This window comes from Epargyreus clarus, unplaced genomic scaffold (assembly GCF_041222505.1).
Source record: "Epargyreus clarus isolate Ecla_fem2 unplaced genomic scaffold, WU_Ecla_fem_2.2 ptg000005l, whole genome shotgun sequence".
Lineage (NCBI taxonomy): Eukaryota > Metazoa > Arthropoda > Insecta > Lepidoptera > Hesperiidae > Epargyreus > Epargyreus clarus.
The window spans coordinates 9,162,152-9,182,869 of record NW_027332213.1 but is presented as its reverse complement, the minus strand read 5'-3'; the positions used below and the strand labels follow the sequence as shown (position 1 = coordinate 9,182,869).

Below are 20,718 nucleotides of genomic sequence, written 5' to 3'. Positions count from 1 at the left end.
TTTTACACTTCACAGCTCTTTAATAGGAAGAAGGCAGTAATTAAACATGTAACAGAAATATTTCTGTTGCTCTAACAAATATGAAAAATAACTAAAATAAACGTTGGAATTATATAAGTTTAATAATCGCAGAACGAACTCAAGAGCTACAATAAATGAGTAAAACTCGCAATAGATACTAGCGAGCGTTTTTCTTTATTTCATATTAACTTAAGAAGTTACTGTGACTAAAGTATCGGTACTTCAACGCTGAACAAAATAAGAAAGAGCCTAACAGCGTTCAAGTTATTCAATTCACGATTCAATCTTGTAAATATTTCTGCTATGCGAGGATTGTACAATTTGGTTGTATTGTACGAAACAATTGGTTCAAGTTGTCATTTCACCGGGCGGCCGTCGCCCGAACCATTGTGCTCTCGCATTTGCTTAAACTCGAAAGGAAATGTTAAATTTGTTCCTGACTGAATGAAGACTGAGTCACGTCGATACCGAGAACACGTAAAAATATTGGCTTTGCTTCGACTTATTCGTCGATAATCCATGGTTTGAACTCGAGGCACTCAAGTGCCTCGTTGATCCTTTCACGTTATTCTCGAGCTTGTGCCTTTGCGTTCCAACGTCTTTTCTTTTTGTCTACTTCGTTTGGCCTGAAGGTAAATGTTTTGACCGGATTTGATTGCGTCGAATTCGTGCAGCACAAATTGTCTGAACAACTTTAGTATATTTGTTTTGTTTTAAAACAGTATTGGCAAATCTTTGTAGTTTGGATGATTTTTTTTTTTCATGGAAATGCAGTGGCGTCTGGCATTAACACTTAGTCTTCAGAGGTAATGATACACCTATGGCCGTCATCTGGTAGGACTCTGATCCTATGTCCGCTGATAAATGTTCATGGACGGTAGATACCATTGATCATCAGTGCATGCTCGCAGGGTATTTCAATTATCATTAGTGTATTACGACTGGACCTACAAACACTAAATTCCTTATATACGAGTATATATATATATATATATATATATATATATATATCTTGTAAGAATCAACAGACACCAGAAAACTACGGCGACGTTACCTCAGAGATTTCTATCACCTTAATTCACAGAATTAAAGATTTGAACTTACCAGATTCGCCGTTACAGTTGAACTCCTGTCCGTCTTCCCGCCTCCACATGACATAGGGTTCAGGGTACCCAGTCGCACGGCACACCATTGTGACGTTGGTACCTTCTCGGACTACCATATCCGTGGAGGTCATGTTATCGATGATCATTGGTGGTACTAACAATAAAAAAATGTACAAGAAATTTATCTTCTTAGCAATGTCAATTAATATTACGAGTATCAATATTAAAGGAAATAAGATTGACTTTTACATAATATGTGATTATTTCTACCTAATAACAGCAGTGTTAAGCGCTGCTGTGTTCCGGTTTGAAGGGTGTGGTAAGGGAGACAGACTTTTCCGAGGCGTTCCAGCTTAGTCCTCAGGGGTAGCGGCGCATCTGTGGCCGACCTCAGGTAGGTATATCTAATCCTATCTGGGGTTGATTACAGATGTCCATGGGCGGCAGTAGCCACATACCATCAGGTGGACTGCATGCTCGTCTGTTACTCTTATATTATAAAAAAAAAAAAAATGTGAGTTTGTTAAGATTCAAGTATAAGGTATTTTTGGGCAGTAGTAGCGTAAATTGCCATGCATTCCAATTATATAAAGTTCATTCATATATAAAGTTCGTTCATTTATATGTTACTTGAGAAATTTCTCTACCTTTTATTTACAAAAAAAAGCCGTGAATTTATACATTAAATACAAAATTATAATGATTACCGAGAAATTTTACTACATAACTTTTTTGTTATTCCCCAAGCAGAAATAAAATATTTATGTAACAGAAACATTTTTTTCTTACGTCTAAGTAATTTTCTGCTTGTCATATTGTGTTTGCTCGTAGATTGCCCGAGAACTATATTATACTACCAGACAGAATAATCGTATAATATTTAGTAATATATTTTTATGGAAAAAATAACATTGTCTGTGTTAATGGTTGCTGTTCACTCTTGGTGGTGGTGGTGGTGGTTGGTGTTCACTGGCATTAATGCTGCAACTTTGTATTTAGTAACTAACTTTAAAGTCATCAACATCATCAAATTTGATCATAAAATTCATAGATTAGTAAAGATTACTCACTCCTAACGAGAAAATGTAACCAGTTTTGACGATTGAAATTGTCACTGTCATCTATTTTCGTGTTTGAAAAATATTAAAAAATATATCTTTTGGATCTTATACGAATGAAACGTTATTTCTCCGTACTTTTTCTTTCCTTTTCATGTTTTTGCACCACATAACTGCGCATGTCGATATTGTTCCGCGTAAATTACAGCCACAAAATGGCTGACAGATTTGTCAGCCGCTTTCATTTAATGGCTTCTTTCAATTATAAGGCGGTGAAATATCTATACTTATATATGATAAAATCATAAATATTGATCTTCTTTGAGGTTTAAGGATTCAGCTTAGTGGTTCAATTGGGGAGGTACAACCATTCATTCATACGCGTTTATTAGTTCTGCGTTTCGGTGGAAAGACGAGGATACCGGCTGATTTACCTATAAGATGTCTATCTTAGTCCTTTGGAGTAGTAACGCGTTTGTGATCGTCTTCAGGTAGAATATGTTCTACATAGATCTAACACAGATATCTACTACACTAGATATACACGGCAGTGACCACTAAGCATCAGATGAACTGCAAGGAAATTGCAAGGGGTAGCAAACTACTCCAATCTTTTGAAAAAGTTACTTTAAGAGTTTAGCTATTTTTTGTAAGCCAAGTGTATGTTGATAGACTTTACACAGCTTCTACGGAAAACTCTTCGGTAAATTGTTTAATGTATTTTTACAAAATTACTTTCTCATTCTACTTTCAATTACTCACCTACAACTTGCAGGTAGCCCTTTCTTGATCTCATAGGGTCCGTATTGACCTGACACATGTACCAACCGCGGTCCACCTCTTGCACGTTCTTGATGTGTAAGTACCACGAGCGGTGGTCGTTGTATGAGAGGCTGATGCGAGGGTTCTGTGTTATTATGTTGTGGTGGATACTCAGGATGGTTTGTGTGTCGACCCGCACCCACGCCACCTGCGACAAAATGTATGATTTAATGCTCTAGTTGGTACTTTAAATAAACAATTAAAATAATAAATAGGTCATGACACTCATTACTGTTTGAAATTGTCATCGTCGGGTATTTTATCGACAGTCACATAAAAAATACAAAAAAAAATCGGTAACAAAAATCCGACTACTTAAAAATTTACCCTGATGATGAATCCAACGAAACCTCAAATTTAATATCAGTTTAAGCCATTTGAGCTGTAAGGTATGCCAAAAAATTGAGACATACATACATATGCGTTAACATTTGACTTTGAACACTATGATCCTCCGCAATCGGATAAAGAAACAAGTTACTACAGAAAATATTTTTGAATTTCATCAAATCGGGAATACAATCAGAAGCATGATATCGCGCGGGCGTCAAATGTAAAACATAAACCAATTTAAGTCGTTATGCGAACGCTATTTTTGCACAAAAATACGAAACCAACAACATGTTTTGTTATTTCTTTATTTATATAACGAAGATTGAGGTTGTTGTATAAGGTCGTAGTTTTCTATACGATTACATGTTCGTAGAAAAAGTTTAACTTAATTACTAGAAAAATTTATATTTGCAAAATATACTTAAAATACTTATATAACTGTACAACATTGAAGGATGTCAAGTGTATAGGTACTAAACATACGGGTAGATTAGGGACGTTAAATTGAGTAGGCTTTAGCTTTGGGTAACGAAGAGACATAATGTGGTGTGTTTTTGGAAATATAAATATTATTTTTATGTTAAACGACTCTATTGAGAATTGATTATTTAAGGCTGAAATTATTTATTATCTACCTTCTCTAGTGCTATACCTTTTTTTTAACATTAAGAAGATTTTTCTTAATGAATTACATAAATATTATCAGCTATAATAAAAATAAAATAACGTTCCCTAGTCATCCAAAGTTTATTTTAGTAGAATGTCTACAAAATAAAATCAAATATCACATATTCTGTAATACATCTCGTGGTCGGAGTTATGCATTTGCCGTGCATGTACAAGATACCGAATCAAAGACTATTCAGAGACAAGAGTAAGTTACAAAGTTAAGGAGTATAAAAAGATTGCGCACAGCGCTTCAAACTTAAAAGATAATTCACATACCAACGAGAACTTCTTCAAATCGCTTGAACATTTTTAGTTTAGATGACCTAAATACTAGTGGTATATATCTTATATATAAAATTCTCGTGTCACAATGTTAGTTACCGTACTCCTCCGAAACGGCTTTACCGATTTTCACCAAATTTTATGTGCATATTCAGTAAGTCTGAGAATCGGCTACTATCTATTTTTCATACCCCTAAGTGATAAGGGTTGTTAACCCTTAACATTTTTTTATTTATATGGCAACAGAACGTTTGCCGGGTCAGCTAGTGTTTTATAAGATTGAGTATCGAGCATCCTGTGTATGTGACGGTAAGTGGTCATTGCCGCCCATAGATATCTGAAACTAACTTCATATAGAGAACAGATTCTACCTAAAACGGATAACAGATGCATTGTTACTGATGAGAACTAAGATAGATAATCTTATATTAAATACTGCGGTAGGTATCCTGAAGTCGCAGTAACTAACTAACTTAGCGTAATACGTTGATATGAAAATTTTATAACGGCCAGCTCGTTTTGCATTCTGCGACATTATTCGCCATTTCGCAACACACAATGGCGTAATTCGATAATCTCTTTGTTCTAGTCGACAATGCTACTTTGTAGTGCGGTAGCACGGACTTATTTACTCGTTAAAGAATATTAAATGGTCTTCTAATTTTGGCCAAATACATCTCCGGCCCATATAAATCCCGACACTACACGGCACTCCAATTTCGCTAACTAGCCGTCCTGCATGATTAATAACTGGCGAATCGTGCATTCTGTGCAAAGTGATATTAAGTTGGCTTGTTAAAACTTTAGTTCGTGCACCGCACTACTGAAGTTATATGAAATTCCTCCAACTATGTATCCGTTTATAGAATTACAGACCTAGGGCGTTTGTTTGTCTGGGATGTTTCACGCGAAAAGTTGTGACGTCATTGTTTGTTTTAAGGGTGATTTACGTGGGAAATTGCATTTACGTTTGAAATTTTTTATAGATTTAGACTTCTTTTGGATATTTAGGTTGCTATAAGGTTCACTGTACCAAACAAACAAGTTCAACACATTAGTATTATTTAACCAATGTCTTCATACTCTTAGTTGAAATATAATTGTATAGTTTAGTATTTATTATTATTTAAATATTGCTATCTAACTATTCTGAACTTCATATTATTTTAGAAGTAACTGAATTAGAGTATTATAAATATGTGTTGTGCAAAAAAGTCAAGAATTTTCATTTCTCTGTGGTTTATTATGCAGATGTTTCGAATTCCAACTTTTAAAACTTTTTAGTGACATTTTACTCGGAGGCTTCTATCATCTTATGTATAGGAATATCATTTTGGAAGTTAAATATGTTCTATGACCCAGATAAGCGATGTGAACTCTTAGAAGTTTTCAGAACTATGTACTAAACCAACATTTATATCAATATTTTATTTACTTTGTAGTGACATAGAATTCGGTTGTATATTTTTTTATTTTTTTAAAGTGAATGAGTGGAATATGGGGCTTTGTAAAGCGCCCTGCCTATGATTTTCACATTAGAAAAATTATGCTATATTTGACAATCTACTTGAGATATAACACAAATATTTATTTCTCCTTATTTATCTTTTTCGGAACCTTTAATTGTGTGCGGTTCAACATGCATGTACAAATGTAACATTAATTAAACTTCGGTTGTTTGTGGATTGAAGTATCGAACGTTAAATAATTTAGTACTTGACCATAGCGTACTATCTATTAATATAGAGTTTAGCTAGCTAGCAGCGTTTTTGTAGCTTCTACTTGTACTACATCTATTAGAACATCAATAACTGGTTATGTGTTAGTCGTGTTTTCCTTCATCATTAAAGGAAGTGGCAATTATTTTCACTAGATAATTATTATAAACACCAAAAGCCCTACTTTAAAATATAGCTTATATGACTCCTACAATTTAGATGAATCCAAAGACATCTGATGTATTTAATTCCGTCAAGGCGTTTAGACTGCAAGGCGTATTAAACAATGAGACAGATATATGCATATAAAATATTACCCTCCGGAGTCGGGTAGAAAACGCATATGACTTCAAATAGTCAACGGTATATGCCTATAATTCATACCAGGCCATCCGGCGTGGGCGACAAAATCCATAATACTTTTGCCTAAAATCAGAGCATTTAAATATTCAATTCCAACCTTGTATCCCCTTAAATCCTCGACGACACAGGCGAGCAGCGCGTCACGTCCCACCGTCACCGTGACATTGGGCACCGGCTCCACGAAGCGGGGGAACAGCGACTCTGGAACAATAGGAGACATTTAGACCGGAGAAATTCATTTTATGACGAGAAGTCGATGATTTTATTATCCGCACAGCTCCTGTGTGCACTTCCTGATTTTTTATATTGTTAGGATCGAACGTCACACATTTACTCTCTGTATACTATTTCACATGGCCACGTTTCTCCCTAAATAGTCGTTTATCTTCTTGAAAAAGCATTTTTAAGTCTAAAATAAGGCTTATGTAAAGGTAGGCATAAAATATAAAGTTTAAAAAATGATCGGCAAATATTGAATTAAACGGGGGTGGTAATGTCTTCTTGTTAATATTTCAAATTAAAATTATAATGTTTAATGTGTTGGATCAATGTCCAAGAATTAATATGATTTTTTTTTATAATTGATTAAGCACATTTCAAAGAAATTATATAATTAAAAAACTCACAGTTGAAATAGTTTTATTATGTTTCTAATCAGTGTAAACCGTTCAGAATTTAATCATAGAAACAGCTCATGCGATTCTAACTAATCAGAAGGAATAAGTTTAACAAAGACGTTTATATATTTAATGCCTTATGACACTCACTTTAATGGATGCCGTTTATATTAAGTTTTAGTTGTTACTTTACAATAAAAGAAATGATAACTCACGTTTTATATATATTTCAGTAAAACGAGAGCCGTCATATGAAGAATATGTTAAAAATCGGTTATAGTTTGAATTCTTTATACGCGACAATCGTTACCCTTTATGCAATAGTGGTGTTTTAAAAATCGATAGTTCTTTGTATCGATAACTAATCCTAACTGCAGTAGCATATGCACACGAAGCTGAACTGTAGTGCCTATACTCCAAAAACAATGAGCTGTATAAAATAAAATATAGCTATCACATTTTGACAACGAAAGATGTTTTGTAACTGTATGCACATTGTTTTGCTTGTTCATAAGAATATTGTACAATATTCGGTGACAGAACCTTTAATTATAATCGTATTTCTGCACGATCAGAACTATCGTCATATTTATTTCTTGTAGTAACGTTACTGTAGCTTATTTAAATCTTAGTCGGAAACATTACGCATACCACTTTAGCTGTAACTCATATGGGTAGATGCCCCATATGAGTTACAGCTAAAGTGGTAATTATATTAAACGAATAGCACAGTAAAGCATTGTCTGATGATCTTACACAATAAAAGTGTATTAATATTATATTATTTTCAATAATTAAAATTGAATTTAAAGTTGGTAGAAGCCGTATGGTTAGACCACAACTGCGTTTCGGTCAAGGAATGTGATGGAAAGGTGTATTTAGGTTTCTGTTTCTGGGTCTGGGTGTTGTATTTGTCTCCGTGATACAGGAAATCGTAATGTGGGGCTGTGAATGTAGAAAGCGTTAACTCCAATCTTATAAAAAATACAGTTAACTTCGTTCTCCAATTGTTATTCATTCGAAACTATTACGTACGTTGCTGGTCCGCGAAACGTGCGAACAACGTCCCTTCGACAATCGAAATCACTCTCCGTTACTGCGGATTTTATTTTGTGTTGATTGCAACGCGAACTATTGTGTGGACTGCGATGTATTTTCGTAGAAAGTTGTACTTCTTTAAGATATGTAATAGCGGAAAGAATAGACGATAAGAATATGTTTCTAAAGAAGAATTTGTAAGGAACTAAAATCCATTGTAGTGCTCCCATTCTCAATGTTACGCTCGCTAGTTTCCGGACTTTATTAAATACTCATTATAAACACGTATATTGTACATGTTATATTTATATATTTTACGTATATAATAAACACGATAATTTGTAATTGTTTGGAACTTCTAAGAGACAGCACATATAGAAAAATATACCTTGAAAGTTATTAGCTGACTAAAAGCTAAGGTATTAAGTTAAAGAATAAATAACATATTACCAGTAATTAATTAGACAACATATTACTCGATTGAATTACGAGTTATTGATTGTTTATTAATCTGCGAAATTACCAAATTGTTATTGATTAAGAGTGGTACTGTTTGAATTAATTCCCTCCATTTCATTGTTGCTCTTTTTTTAACCGAGTATAAGCGATCGCAATACGCGACCTCGCTAACTCCTAGAAGTTGGCTAAGTGTATTTTAATTACCTTTTGGTAACCATTTGCTCATGGACATCTTTCTTTAACACCAGATACGAATTCTCCCAGATGCCAGCTACAGTACCCTTACCATGAGTTTTCAAAACATCCCACAATTTTACGTTACGTTTCCTCAATCCATTATTCTGTTCTGTTGGCTTCAGTAGACTGGCTAAATGTAACAATAAGTAAGTGCGCAAGTCTTTTTGTCTGCCTCACATGTTCGCAAAAAAAAGAGACAAAACATAAAGCGCCATTTTGACAATTTAGACATTTAATGTTACGTTACGTTATTGTATGGGCAAATACGTAAACAAATACCAAAACATCATATTTGTCAAAACGTAAAAACTCTTGGTAAGGGTACAGATGCACACAGAGGCCCACGCCACACAGAGGATACTAAAATTCATACCACGGTCCATTTATTGGTCTTCGGTCTAATGATTCTAGACCATTAAACCATTATAACCTATTCAATGTGCAGTGAACGACATGTCAATTAAAACAATATTCAATTCAGTCTCTTCAACATTGTACCTACAATGTCGATCGCAACGGAACTGATCGAAAATTTTAATATAATATCCTGAATCGAGAAGACACCTCGCGTTTGATATTGTAATATACGGGACGTATTTTTCAGACACGAAAGTGTGTTTTCGTGCCCCTCCGGCATCATTATGTTCGGCATTCACAAAACGGGAAGAACTTTACAGCATGAATCGAAATAAGAAAGACCTGCGAATTTTATTTGGTGGAGTTACCTGTGCTATTTTGTGGACTTATGTATTGCCAAAATAGGACTTTTATGTCTTTTTTTGTCAGCCGATTTATCAATTACAATTCCTATTTGGTTAATTAAAAATCCTCAAATTTTCAATAATGATTATGGTGGAATTCCGACCATTTCGAAAACATTATTTTTACATTTTTAGTGAGTATGAATACAGTTCCGGAGTCGATCCTTGGTCAGGCGGATATTTTATTTTTATATCTTTTTTGTGTATTTTTACTACAATAAATCTTAGTAAAGGTTTATGAGTAGAAACCGTGAAATGCACTGAAATCAATGCATATTTGAACAGTATCTTCACGTGAGTTTACTTACGCAGTACGGTTTATTTCAAAGGCAAATTTGTCAGATATGAAAGTGTATTTTCGTGTTCCTCCGTCATCATTATGTTCGGCACTGGCGTCACAAACGCGGAAAGAACGGTTCAGCTTGGTACGTAATAACAGTGGCGTGATTTTATTTTGAGCTTTGCACGTGAGGGATACGCATTTGGATTGTGTATATTTATGCAGTATTCTATTGTTATCATTCATTGACGTAATATTCGTCCATAACTGGGATTTCTTAATGAGAATGTTTGAGGTAAAGTCCGCCATGCTAGCCTCGGTGACTGGTAGACTTCACACACCATTAAGAGCTTCTTTAGTTTAGCTTAGCTCACTTTAGTGAAAACACCAGTTTGGTTCTTGCATACCAACTCCTTAGATTCTGATTGATATAGCATTGACTACCACCGCCGCAAACGGAGTGGTGGTAATGCTGACACAGTCTAACCATAAAGAGTTCTACCACTTTTACAGGTGCTCCGAAGTGATGTATATGATATCTTAATAACATTTATCGCTTTTTGTTATAGTTCAAAAGTAGTTTTCGGTTCAAAAGTAGTGTTTATCAACTATTATCATTATTTATGGGCACCTATTAAAATTGAGTCTATACAATTGCTTTGCAATTTTAATCATCATTTTATTCGACGAACGAACTTTTATTCTATTAACAAAGTACAACTATACCACAAATTGATGTACAGGAAGCTAAAATCCTGACGGTAAGATTGTAAAATAAAAAGGCACCTGAAGTATCTATCGATTTTCAACCAATGACTCGTGATAAATGTAATGAATGCCTCGACTCTCACTTATTTATTCATCTCGAACGTCCGTCGATTTGCCGTGATCGTAAAACCAACCGTGGTTAATAATTTTCAAATAAAATCACTCGTAATTTGTAGGAGAGAATTGAACATGACACGCTGTTCGATTAGATTGGCACTGACATGAATACATTAATAACATCAATCCATGTGATTCACTACACGCCATACCTACTGTACTGTAGGTAAATTAAATGCTATTTAGACACTGTAGCATTGTTTATAGCATTTATTTGACTATTATATGGTATTAAATATGTTAAACGAAGATAGAATAATTATTATGTTTTTTATAACATTGGAGTAGCAGACGAGTATGCAGTCCACCTGATGGTAAGTGGCTACTGCCGCCTATAGAGATCTGTAGTCAACCCTAATTTAGATTATTTTCCTACCCGAAGTCGACAACAGCTCATGCGCCGCTACCACTGAGATAGTCCTCAGGGGTAGCGGCCCATCAACATGAAACAGCTTAGTAGCTGGAATGCCTCGAAAAACTATATCTCCCTTACCACACCCTTCAAACCTCAACACAGTAGCGTTTACCACTGCTGTTAAAAGGTGATATAAGAATAGTTCGACTACCCGTATAGTTCGACTGGGTAGGTACCTCTGGTACATCTATTTCTACCGTGAAGTAGTTTTTAACATCATTCAAATAACCTAACAGAAAATAAGTGAAATAATTACAACAAATTCGTTCAGGAATGAGTTTTCCTGTTCGTAATAAAGCTATTACGTCACATTTGTGAAGAGCACGTTCGCCGATCTATCTTGCGGTGGATATCAGAACAACGTTTTCCGATTGTTTATATGTGCTTGGTAAGCCCTTCTTTCATTAGATGTCGTCGGCAGCCCGCTCTACCTCCGTACTCCCAAGATGGATCACGCGGGGATAGATTTGTTTTATTCGCGTTCACTCATCAATCATTCGAGGATATTTTTCCGTGTCTCAGGTTGTTTAGCCTAAATAGATTGTTGCACGCTTTGAAGCATCACTCATATCGACATGTGTATCACATTAGTATTGACGTTGCCCGATTATTTAACCCACCCTCTTGAACCAACCCCCAGCGTTATATGGATTGAATTTTGTTATCATGTTGCGTGCTAAATATTCTTAGGTATGTTACCTAATTTTTAGTTATCAAATGTATATTTTAAATAAACATTTAAATTATATTAATATGTCTTAGAGAACAATTTATTTTATCTCATAGGAATGACGAAAGGACGTTTATGTAAGGATTCTAAGAATATGATTAAGTAATATAATTATTTGTGCTCTGTATGATATTTTTGGTTATAATTGTTGGGTTCAGTATAGCGGCTCCTCCACCTTTATTTGTAGATTGTAGACGTTATACAGTAGAGAACCTTCTTTCAAGTTGTTTTGATTTGATGACGTGGTAATAAGGCATATATAGTTCCACGAAGTATGCAAGCGTTTCTACAGTATGTTATCATGAGAGCTACATATCCGCTTATGATTTCTATGACCTTACGAATATAGTTTGGTATTTACTAAAATTGTAAATTGTAAAATTGTAATTGGTGGTGGTATGTATGGTGGTGTATATTTTTAATTTTTGCATCTGCATGCATCCTTTGAGGGAGGGAGGGTGGTACATACTGCATGGTTTAAAATATATACCATCATACATATTTGTAGCGGATTGTTGCGAAGTAGTTTTAATCTTAACTTAATTTACTAAAATTGTTTACGAAAGATTTACACCGTACCTAAAAGTAGAATAATACCAACTGAATTCAAAGTCAGGACACAGTATAAGGGTAAGGATTCTGGGAATTCAGTACTTTGCATCACGCTCGAGCAGGCGTTTCTGAAGGGTAGTATCGGGTATCATCAACCCTCTTATTTCCAAGAAGCGCTTGTAGACAGGGGATTATGGGAACATGTGTAATTTTTATTTCTTAGGCAAATACTTTGTATTTTTCCACGTCAGGTTATTATGTATTAATATAATTCATGATATACGGGTTTTTATTGTGATTGTGTGTCTAGAATCCTAAATATTTTTGAGGACATTTATGACTACTACTTTTCATATTTTTTCAAAAGTCCTAGAATTGTAGATGACCACAATAGTGAAGATGTTATTTCGATTCAATTATCTTTAAGATTTATTTATTTGTTAAGAGATAAAAAGTTACATATATAAATGTTGTACTAAAATGTATACATGTGTATATTATTTAATACGCTGTTCTTATGGGGAGAAGTTTCTCTTTTTACTGGCCAGAAATGTTCGGTACTTGGGTATCGTGTTAAGATTTATTTGATTAGGGGTTCAAAAAAGTTATGTTGAGAGTTACATAGATTTGATGATAGGATTTCACAAGATACAATTTGTTTTGAATATATAATATAATAGTTTTTTGTATTCTTTTCATGTTTCTTTGTTGTTACGAGTATATTTATTTTAAAATAAACTGAAATCAATGTGTATATGATGTAATTAGTTTTAGAAAATGTGATCAACCTAAATACTTTATTTAATTAATCCTAAAAATACTTTGTACACTATCTTTTTCATTATATCGTTTTTTTTTTATTCAGAGAAAAAAGGGCTTTATCGCTCATGCGATCATACCAAGCAATAAATTAATCAAATTATAATCAAATCAAATTCAAGTTATCTAACGTCTAATGAGCCCATAAAGCTTTCTAGCATCATTAGACGTCGGATCCGCCTGCATGCTATTGCAACATCCGATCAAATTAAAATTAAAATTGTCATTTTTCCGCTTGTTACTATTCTGCACACATTCCATTAAAAATATGGTAGGGGTCTTCGACGACATTACACATTAAGCAGTTTGGTGATTTATTTTTACGCATCATGTACGAAAATCTGTTACATGGAATGTGTCCAGATCGTAGTCGCAGGCTGTAACTGTCTCATTTCTATTTAGTACTTGAATATCTATCCATAACTATCTTAATGGATGTGGCTGGATTGTGCGATACCATATGCCTTTCTCTCTAGATCTTCTGTCAAAATATTCTTTACAAATATTGTAATAATATAGCTTTAACAAGGGTATATAATTTTGAAACGAATGGGTATTTTTTAACTCGACACCATCAGAAATGGCTTGTTTTGCTAAAAAATCGACATTTTCGTTGCCCTCTATGCCAATATGGGATGATATCCACTGAAGAAGTACGACTCTGGAATCGGATTCTAGTTTTAGAAGCTATTTAATTATCGCATTGGCTACAGGCCTCGTATCGTATCATATCGTATCGTTAAATATCGTACATGATATTACAAAAGGTTTACAAAATTACTTAATAACTAAATTTGTTAATTCCTTGTTCACTACTTAAATATGAAAAATCTACTGCACCTAGTGCTTAATTCTCTCGAAGTTGCGTTTGCTTTGGGCGGGAAGGTTGACGTGAACGCAATTACCGCGTCCGTGCCGAAAGAAAATAGGAGTTTTTAACTATTGCTCAACTTTGAGGGGGTAAAGAGTGCATTTAGACTCCTACCTTTTTTATATATAACTAGCTGACCCGGCAAACTTTGTACCGCCTCAAAATCTATTTATCAAATATATTTCATATAAAATATAGCCTATGTTACTCGTGGATAATGTAGCTTTCGAATGGTGAAAGAATTTTTAAAATCGCTCCAGTAGTTTTTGAGCCTATTCATTACAATCAAACAAACTAACAAAGTTTTCCTCTTTATAATATTATAGTATAGATACTGGAGTAGCAGACGAGCATACAGTCCACCCGAAGGTAAGATAAGATAATCCTACCTATGGTCGGCCCCCGATGACGCCGCTACCCCTGAGGACTAAGCTGGAATGCCTCGAAGGATTATGCGTAAGGCAGAAATAGGTGTGGCGGTGGTGCCGCCGGAGTTGAATCCCAAAGGGATCCACCACCTTATTCTTACTACCGGCTGACTTACATATAAGGTGACCGGTATTCTTTAAGAAAGGCAAGATCTGTGACCAGTTTCACGTAGGGGTCCTACGTGATCTCTATCTGGTCTCTATGGTGTTATTTATATAAATCCATGGTTTATGGTCTTCAATGTTTAAAGAAGTCCTAGACCTACTAGGATAGCCGCATGAGAGCGTTTGCACTTTATTCGTATTTTTGTCCGAAATTTCGGGAATTCGCTACTTCAGTGCACTAACGGAAGTCCCTTTTGAGCGGGCTTGATAAAGAATGAACGATTTACCACCTAAATTCTACTTTGTATGGCTTTAAGTCAGCTGTAATATTACATTTGAGGATGGTGAAATAGCGGAGAACATGTTGAAAAGGATCAAATACTTAGTTATATCTAAGTACGACGAAGTCTAATATATAATTGGTCTCATATAAAATATGTAGATATATAAAATATTAAAGTATATAATTCAAATTAATGTATGAACTATTCTTAACCACATAGATATTTTCCAACCCACTTATTACTTCACAAACACTCAGTTAAAAACCTTTTAACCGTAATAAATTTCTCGGCATTTTAATTAGCTAATAATGGTGTAACAAGTTAATGACAGTCCCTACGTTGATGAGGCAATGAGATTAGGGCCACTTAAAATATGATTACACGCGGCGTGTCGTCAGTCCGTAAGTTTACGTATGCATGTATCCCTTGCGTCGTGCACTAAGGGCCTTTTTCCTGTCACGCGCATGTCCCACGTGGACGCGTGCTAATGCAATTAGCACCTATCGATTCATAGAAAAAAAGTAGTGATAGCTTAGTGGTTAGGAAACTCGGCCTCTTCATCGAGGGGTCCGAGGTTCAAATCCCAGGCACCTCTGATTTTTCAAAATTATATACGTATTAGAAATTAATTATCACTTGCTTAAACGGTGAAGGACAACATAGTGAGGAAACCTGCACACCTCAAAAATTTATATAAAAATAAAAAAAATATCAAAGGTGTGTGAAGTCTACCAATTCGCACTAGGCCAGCGCGGTGGAATATGGCCTAATTTTTCTCATTCTGAGAGAATACCCATGCCCAGTAGTGGGACAGTAATGGGTTGACGATGATCCATAGATACTTTCCTGTCATGCGTGCTACACGCACGCGGGCTGTGAAGTAAGTGCAGCGCGTTAAATGTTTTGACGATAATCGAATTTTCTTTTACAGTTAAGCAAGTATTACTTGATATTCAATACGAACATGAAAAAATTAGAGGTATGCCTGGGAATCCAACCCTGGAGTGCCAGTTTGAGGGGTCGAATTTAATTAAGCTATCATTGCTTATAATTTGAAAGTTTACTAATGAAAGTAATTGTATAACGTGCAGTTTATAAAGTATAAAAATTACCCACTTGCAAAAAATACTACGTTAATTTTAACGTAATAATGTAAATATGCGAAGCTTCTTCATAAGACTTTAGAATAACACTACTTGAAAACAACTTTAGAAATAAATTACCATATGTTTAAGGATGAAATAAAGCATTTTGAGGACATCTAAGTAGACCAACTTTTCTAATCGGAAGTTTTTAACGGTATGGGAACTCTATCAACCCGGTCTCGGTCGAAGTGGTGGATTAAACCCTTTTCATTAAAAGAGAGTGCTTGCAGTGGGAAAGCAATGATTTGATGACGGTGCCCATAACTTCGAAAAACAGAGGTGATATTGAGTGACATACGAAATTCGGACTTCATGTTAGGCGTAGAAATAGTCAGTAGGTTCCGGATATTTAATAATGTGGCTAGTGTTCACATATTAAACTAATTGACACAGTGCTGTGTGACATAAGTTCCACCGAAGCCCAAGTAAATTAGATTTGCCTACGACCTGCGCTTTCCCGCTCAGAACGTTCGCTTACTTTACTTACCTCTTTCACCCCAAATTAACCACTTTACCTTTAATTACAAATCGTTAAAGAGCCATTATGCTATCTTACATTTTTATTTTTGATTTTTTTTTGCATTTTTTTTTGAATTTGAAGTCTTGTTTACTATAATGATGTTGCAAAAATCTATCAATGAAAGTAAGTATGGGTATAGGGAAAGTAAATAATTTTAACCTATTTACCTATTATAAACTAGTTCTACGAAGTTCGTTCTCGGCACGGATATTTAGTGATGTGGCCTGTGTCCGCATATTTACCTAATTGGCACAGTGCGGCGTGACAAAAGTCCGCCGGGCCCCGTGCAAATTAGATTCCCCGACGACCCGCGCACACCCGCTCGAAACGCTCGCTCGCTTTGCGTACCTCTTTCACCCCAAATTAACTGCCTTTCCCTCTAATTGAAAAACGCGTCAAAGACCCATTATGCCATTAGCTTTGTTTTACTTCATAAACCTGTGCTCTGATTTAGAATTTATGACGGATTTTGGACGCTGATTTTTAAATTTAAATAAAATAATACTGTTATTTATAGAATTGATCTATTAATTTATTTATATGTATAGAATTATACAAAGACCTTTTTAGTTATTATGAAATTAATCAAGTTTAATAGAGTAAATGTTAACTTAAAACAAACGATAATAATTAGAAGCAACGCGGTTTTATCGTATGTTGGCACTGAACGCATGCAAAAAAGAACAAGTCGCTTAATATTCCAAGCTCGCTTAGTATTCAGAATTAATGTATTTATACAAGCGGAAATGTTAGGGGTTTAAAAATCGAATTATCCATTTTCCATGCGAGTATTGTGTTCTAAAAATAAAACCGATTCTGGTAAATTCGAACCGGCGAATCTCATGCGGCTCCACAAGCTCCGGGTACATTCATGAGTATCGATTTTATGCAAAATGCAACAAGATTCACTTGAACGTGCTGACTATACGTATTATTCGAGACACCTATCTATCGAGCAATTACATTGGTATCGCTTTCGGCGCATGTAAATGGCAATGAACAGCGCAGAGGCGTTGAAATGCGAGGTTGTAAATGGTGAAATTGTGAGAATTGAAGTCATGTATAAACATGAAACACAATTAGCGGTCTCGGATGTGCCGCGAGCGTCGCCCGGCCCGACGCAGTAATAAGATGTTGATAGAGCCAATTTAGACAGGATCCGATTTCTCCGTCTGTTTAATAAACAATCAAAGGCGTCTAATTTTAGTTTCGGGTGAATCTTTGTATCAATTGTACGGTCAAATAAGTAAGTAGGTAGGAAGGTGGCAGTTTGTCGGTGACGTCCTTGTAAGACACTCTAGGCACAGGTCAAAAAATTGTCTCGAAATGTAAATTAACGGTAGTGAATAACTAGAATGGATTTTTTGGTTTCATTCTGGTAATTGAAATATAGAGTGAAAGTATAAGAATGCGAGTAGTCTCTGAAAAGTTAACGGTTTATAATCTTAAGATTTTTAAGGGCATATGTAGAAAAGGAATAAAAATTAGGGATTATTTGTCTCATAAGAAATTTAAGGGTCATCGGTACTAGCGCTCCTTTCTAGATTAAGGAGTCGACTTGCACTGTGTTCTCGCCGTTGTCATTTTAATAAGTGAATGAAGTCTCAACTAACTCAAATTCAAATGTGAATTTGGAGACTTCATTATCATTATTAACATTTGATATAACATCAAAATAGGAGTACATCTAACGATACAAAATAATAACATTTAAGTTTTTGTTCGTAATTCTAAAATAATTATGGTTTAGCTTCTAAGCATTCGATCGTACTCATTTGCATGATACTATGATTAAATTAAAAAAATATATTTATCACTGTTTGTTTATATAACCTAATCTTTAAAAGGTCGGGCCTGATTTTCATGGGCCTACTACTACTTAAAGAAAAAGGGTTTCAAAGGAAGTTACATAAGCTATTTTTCCTTCGAAAAGACTCGTTTCTTTAGACAAATTTATAAACGCGTATGAATGCGGTCGACGGCGTGGGCGGTTGTTTATTAATATCAAATCCACTCCCAACTAGTTTAATAATATTAGAACTAAAACTTTCTTAATATGAAATTTGTCATATACTAATATGTTTGAATTAATTAAAACTCACTGTTGACGAACGCGAACGTCGCAAAAGTATACGCAATCCTCTTTAATTAGTCGAATTATACATCGACATATTAATATTCCTTAATACTATTTGCGTAGAACTGAGAACAATAATCACGTACGAGCGTGCCGGAATAAACACCATCGTGTTTTGGAGAGTAGTAAACATTAACACGTAAGATAATTGGTGTTTACACTTTGTAAACTGTGTACATGGTGTACACAGTGTAACGTAATGTGTGTTTGAAGTATTCATACTGATTAAAAATATACTTCAAGGTAATTCAAGGACACGAGGTTGTTTATTCTATTTTGCTGGTTAATTTTATCCGCGCGTCCGCTGTTATTTTTTTTTTTGCGGGCCGCCGATGATCCACGTGGCGGAGCGATCACCATATCTGTCTAACGCGCAAAGGGTCCCGGGTTCGATCCCCGGCCAGACAGATATCTAAATGATGAATTTAGATTTCTGTTTCTGGGGCTGGGTGTTTGTGTATTTATTTATGTGTGTACATAGCACCTTCGACACGGGGAATCCTAGTGTAGTTTTATAGTCGTTTTATTTATTTAGTAAGGTTAAAATTCACGACGGTAGCACAACCGCTACACCTGATAATGGCAATGTTCAGTGCTGTGATGATTTGAAGTGTGTAGTAAAGGAGACAAACTTATCCTAAACGTTCTAACTTAGTCTTTAGGGGTAGCAATACATCGGGAGCCAACTTTAGGTAGAACTATTATCTTTTTATTGGATTGAACTGATTGCTTGTTTACTAAAATCATATATTTGGTATATTTATAATGGGAAAAGATCTGTATTAAAAGGTCGGGTGCGGCTTATAAATTGTTCTATTTTCATTTATATTACATATTAGCTGACCCGGCAAACTTTGTACCGCCTCAAAATCTATTTATCATATATACTTCATATAAAATATAGCCTATGTTACTCGTAGATAATATAGCTTTCGAATGGTGAAAGAATTTTTAAAATCGGTCCAGTAGTTTTTGAGCCTATTCATTACAATCAAACAAACAAACAAAGTTTTCCTCTTTATAATATTAGTATAGAAAAGTAGGATTTTCAATTCAGAATTGTTACTTTCATAATAAAATGTAATTGCACGTCAGAAATTACAAAGCAAAATGTTGACATGTACATTATACGTATAAATATCAATTTTTACAAAATAACAAAGTAGTAAAAGGTTGTAAAAAGTAAGAATTTTCATCATTAATTTATTTTTATAAAGGCATACAATTTTGGCAGTCATTCAGGTGATAGAAATGACAACAATATGGATGAAAGCGCAAAGAAACTTCGGGCAATGAAAGAGTAAGGCTTTGTGAGGGTTATAATAAAAATATCTGCATGCAGCTTGCCGTTATATTGCCGATATGAATCAATATTTGTAACCTCCAATAGTAATATGAGAATTGCGATGTGGCAAAACTAGGTCATCTTCATGCTAACCACATATTGACCGCTCTATGACAAATCAAATGTTATTGTAACCTATTAATATTTCTATGAATGAAAATACGGATACGCTTAATAAAGCTTTACAGTTGCGGTCAGCTTATTACTGTCACTCTATTAGGCATGCTCTTTATACCATGATAAGGGCTTAGTCTACCATTCTAGACTAGTGTAGATTGGTAGACTTTACACACCTAGTTCTTGAGAACTTGTTTTTTTCAAGAACTCATAGGCAATAGGCATGTAGCTTTTTCATGTTTTTCATTCATTGTAAAAGCAAATGATAATTAATTTCTAATAATAATAAATCAGTGGTGCATGTTTACTATTTGAACCGCGGACTTCTAAATTAAGATGTAAAATTTCAAAATTGAAGTAAATAGATGGATGTTAATATTCAAACCTTGAAATTACAGAATATTGCAGTTCGGGAATAAAATGCACGTAATGATCCAAGCTCTACCATCTTAAGAGGATTTTAGCGGAACATACTTTTAGTGAAAACATTTATGACAAAAAACAAATTTAAAAGTAAGACATCTGCAATCTAACAAGGACACACAAACCTTGCATTCCGCTTCAAATAGTTTCCGCGCTCCAAATTCAATGGGAACGAAAA

The 20,718-nt window shown here is 34.7% G+C and overlaps 1 protein-coding gene and 1 long non-coding RNA gene across 2 annotated transcripts in view; both read right to left on the bottom strand.

Annotated features, from left to right (window-relative positions):
* The window catches only part of LOC140742254 (uncharacterized), a 290,795-nt gene that overhangs the window by 143,664 nt on the left and 126,413 nt on the right, over positions 1–20,718 (bottom strand). The gene's annotated exons all lie outside the window — the stretch shown is intronic.
* Positions 1–20,718, bottom strand: part of LOC140757760 (neurotrimin) — a 39,992-nt gene that overhangs the window by 7,301 nt on the left and 11,973 nt on the right. Inside the window, exons 2-4 of the mRNA XM_073093637.1 lie at positions 6,470–6,573; positions 2,948–3,155; positions 1,126–1,281 (exon numbers count right to left, since the gene is read on the bottom strand). Of these exons, the coding sequence (XP_072949738.1) occupies positions 1,126–1,281; positions 2,948–3,155; positions 6,470–6,573 (468 nt within the window). The remainder of the gene's footprint in view (positions 1–1,125; positions 1,282–2,947; positions 3,156–6,469; positions 6,574–20,718) is intronic.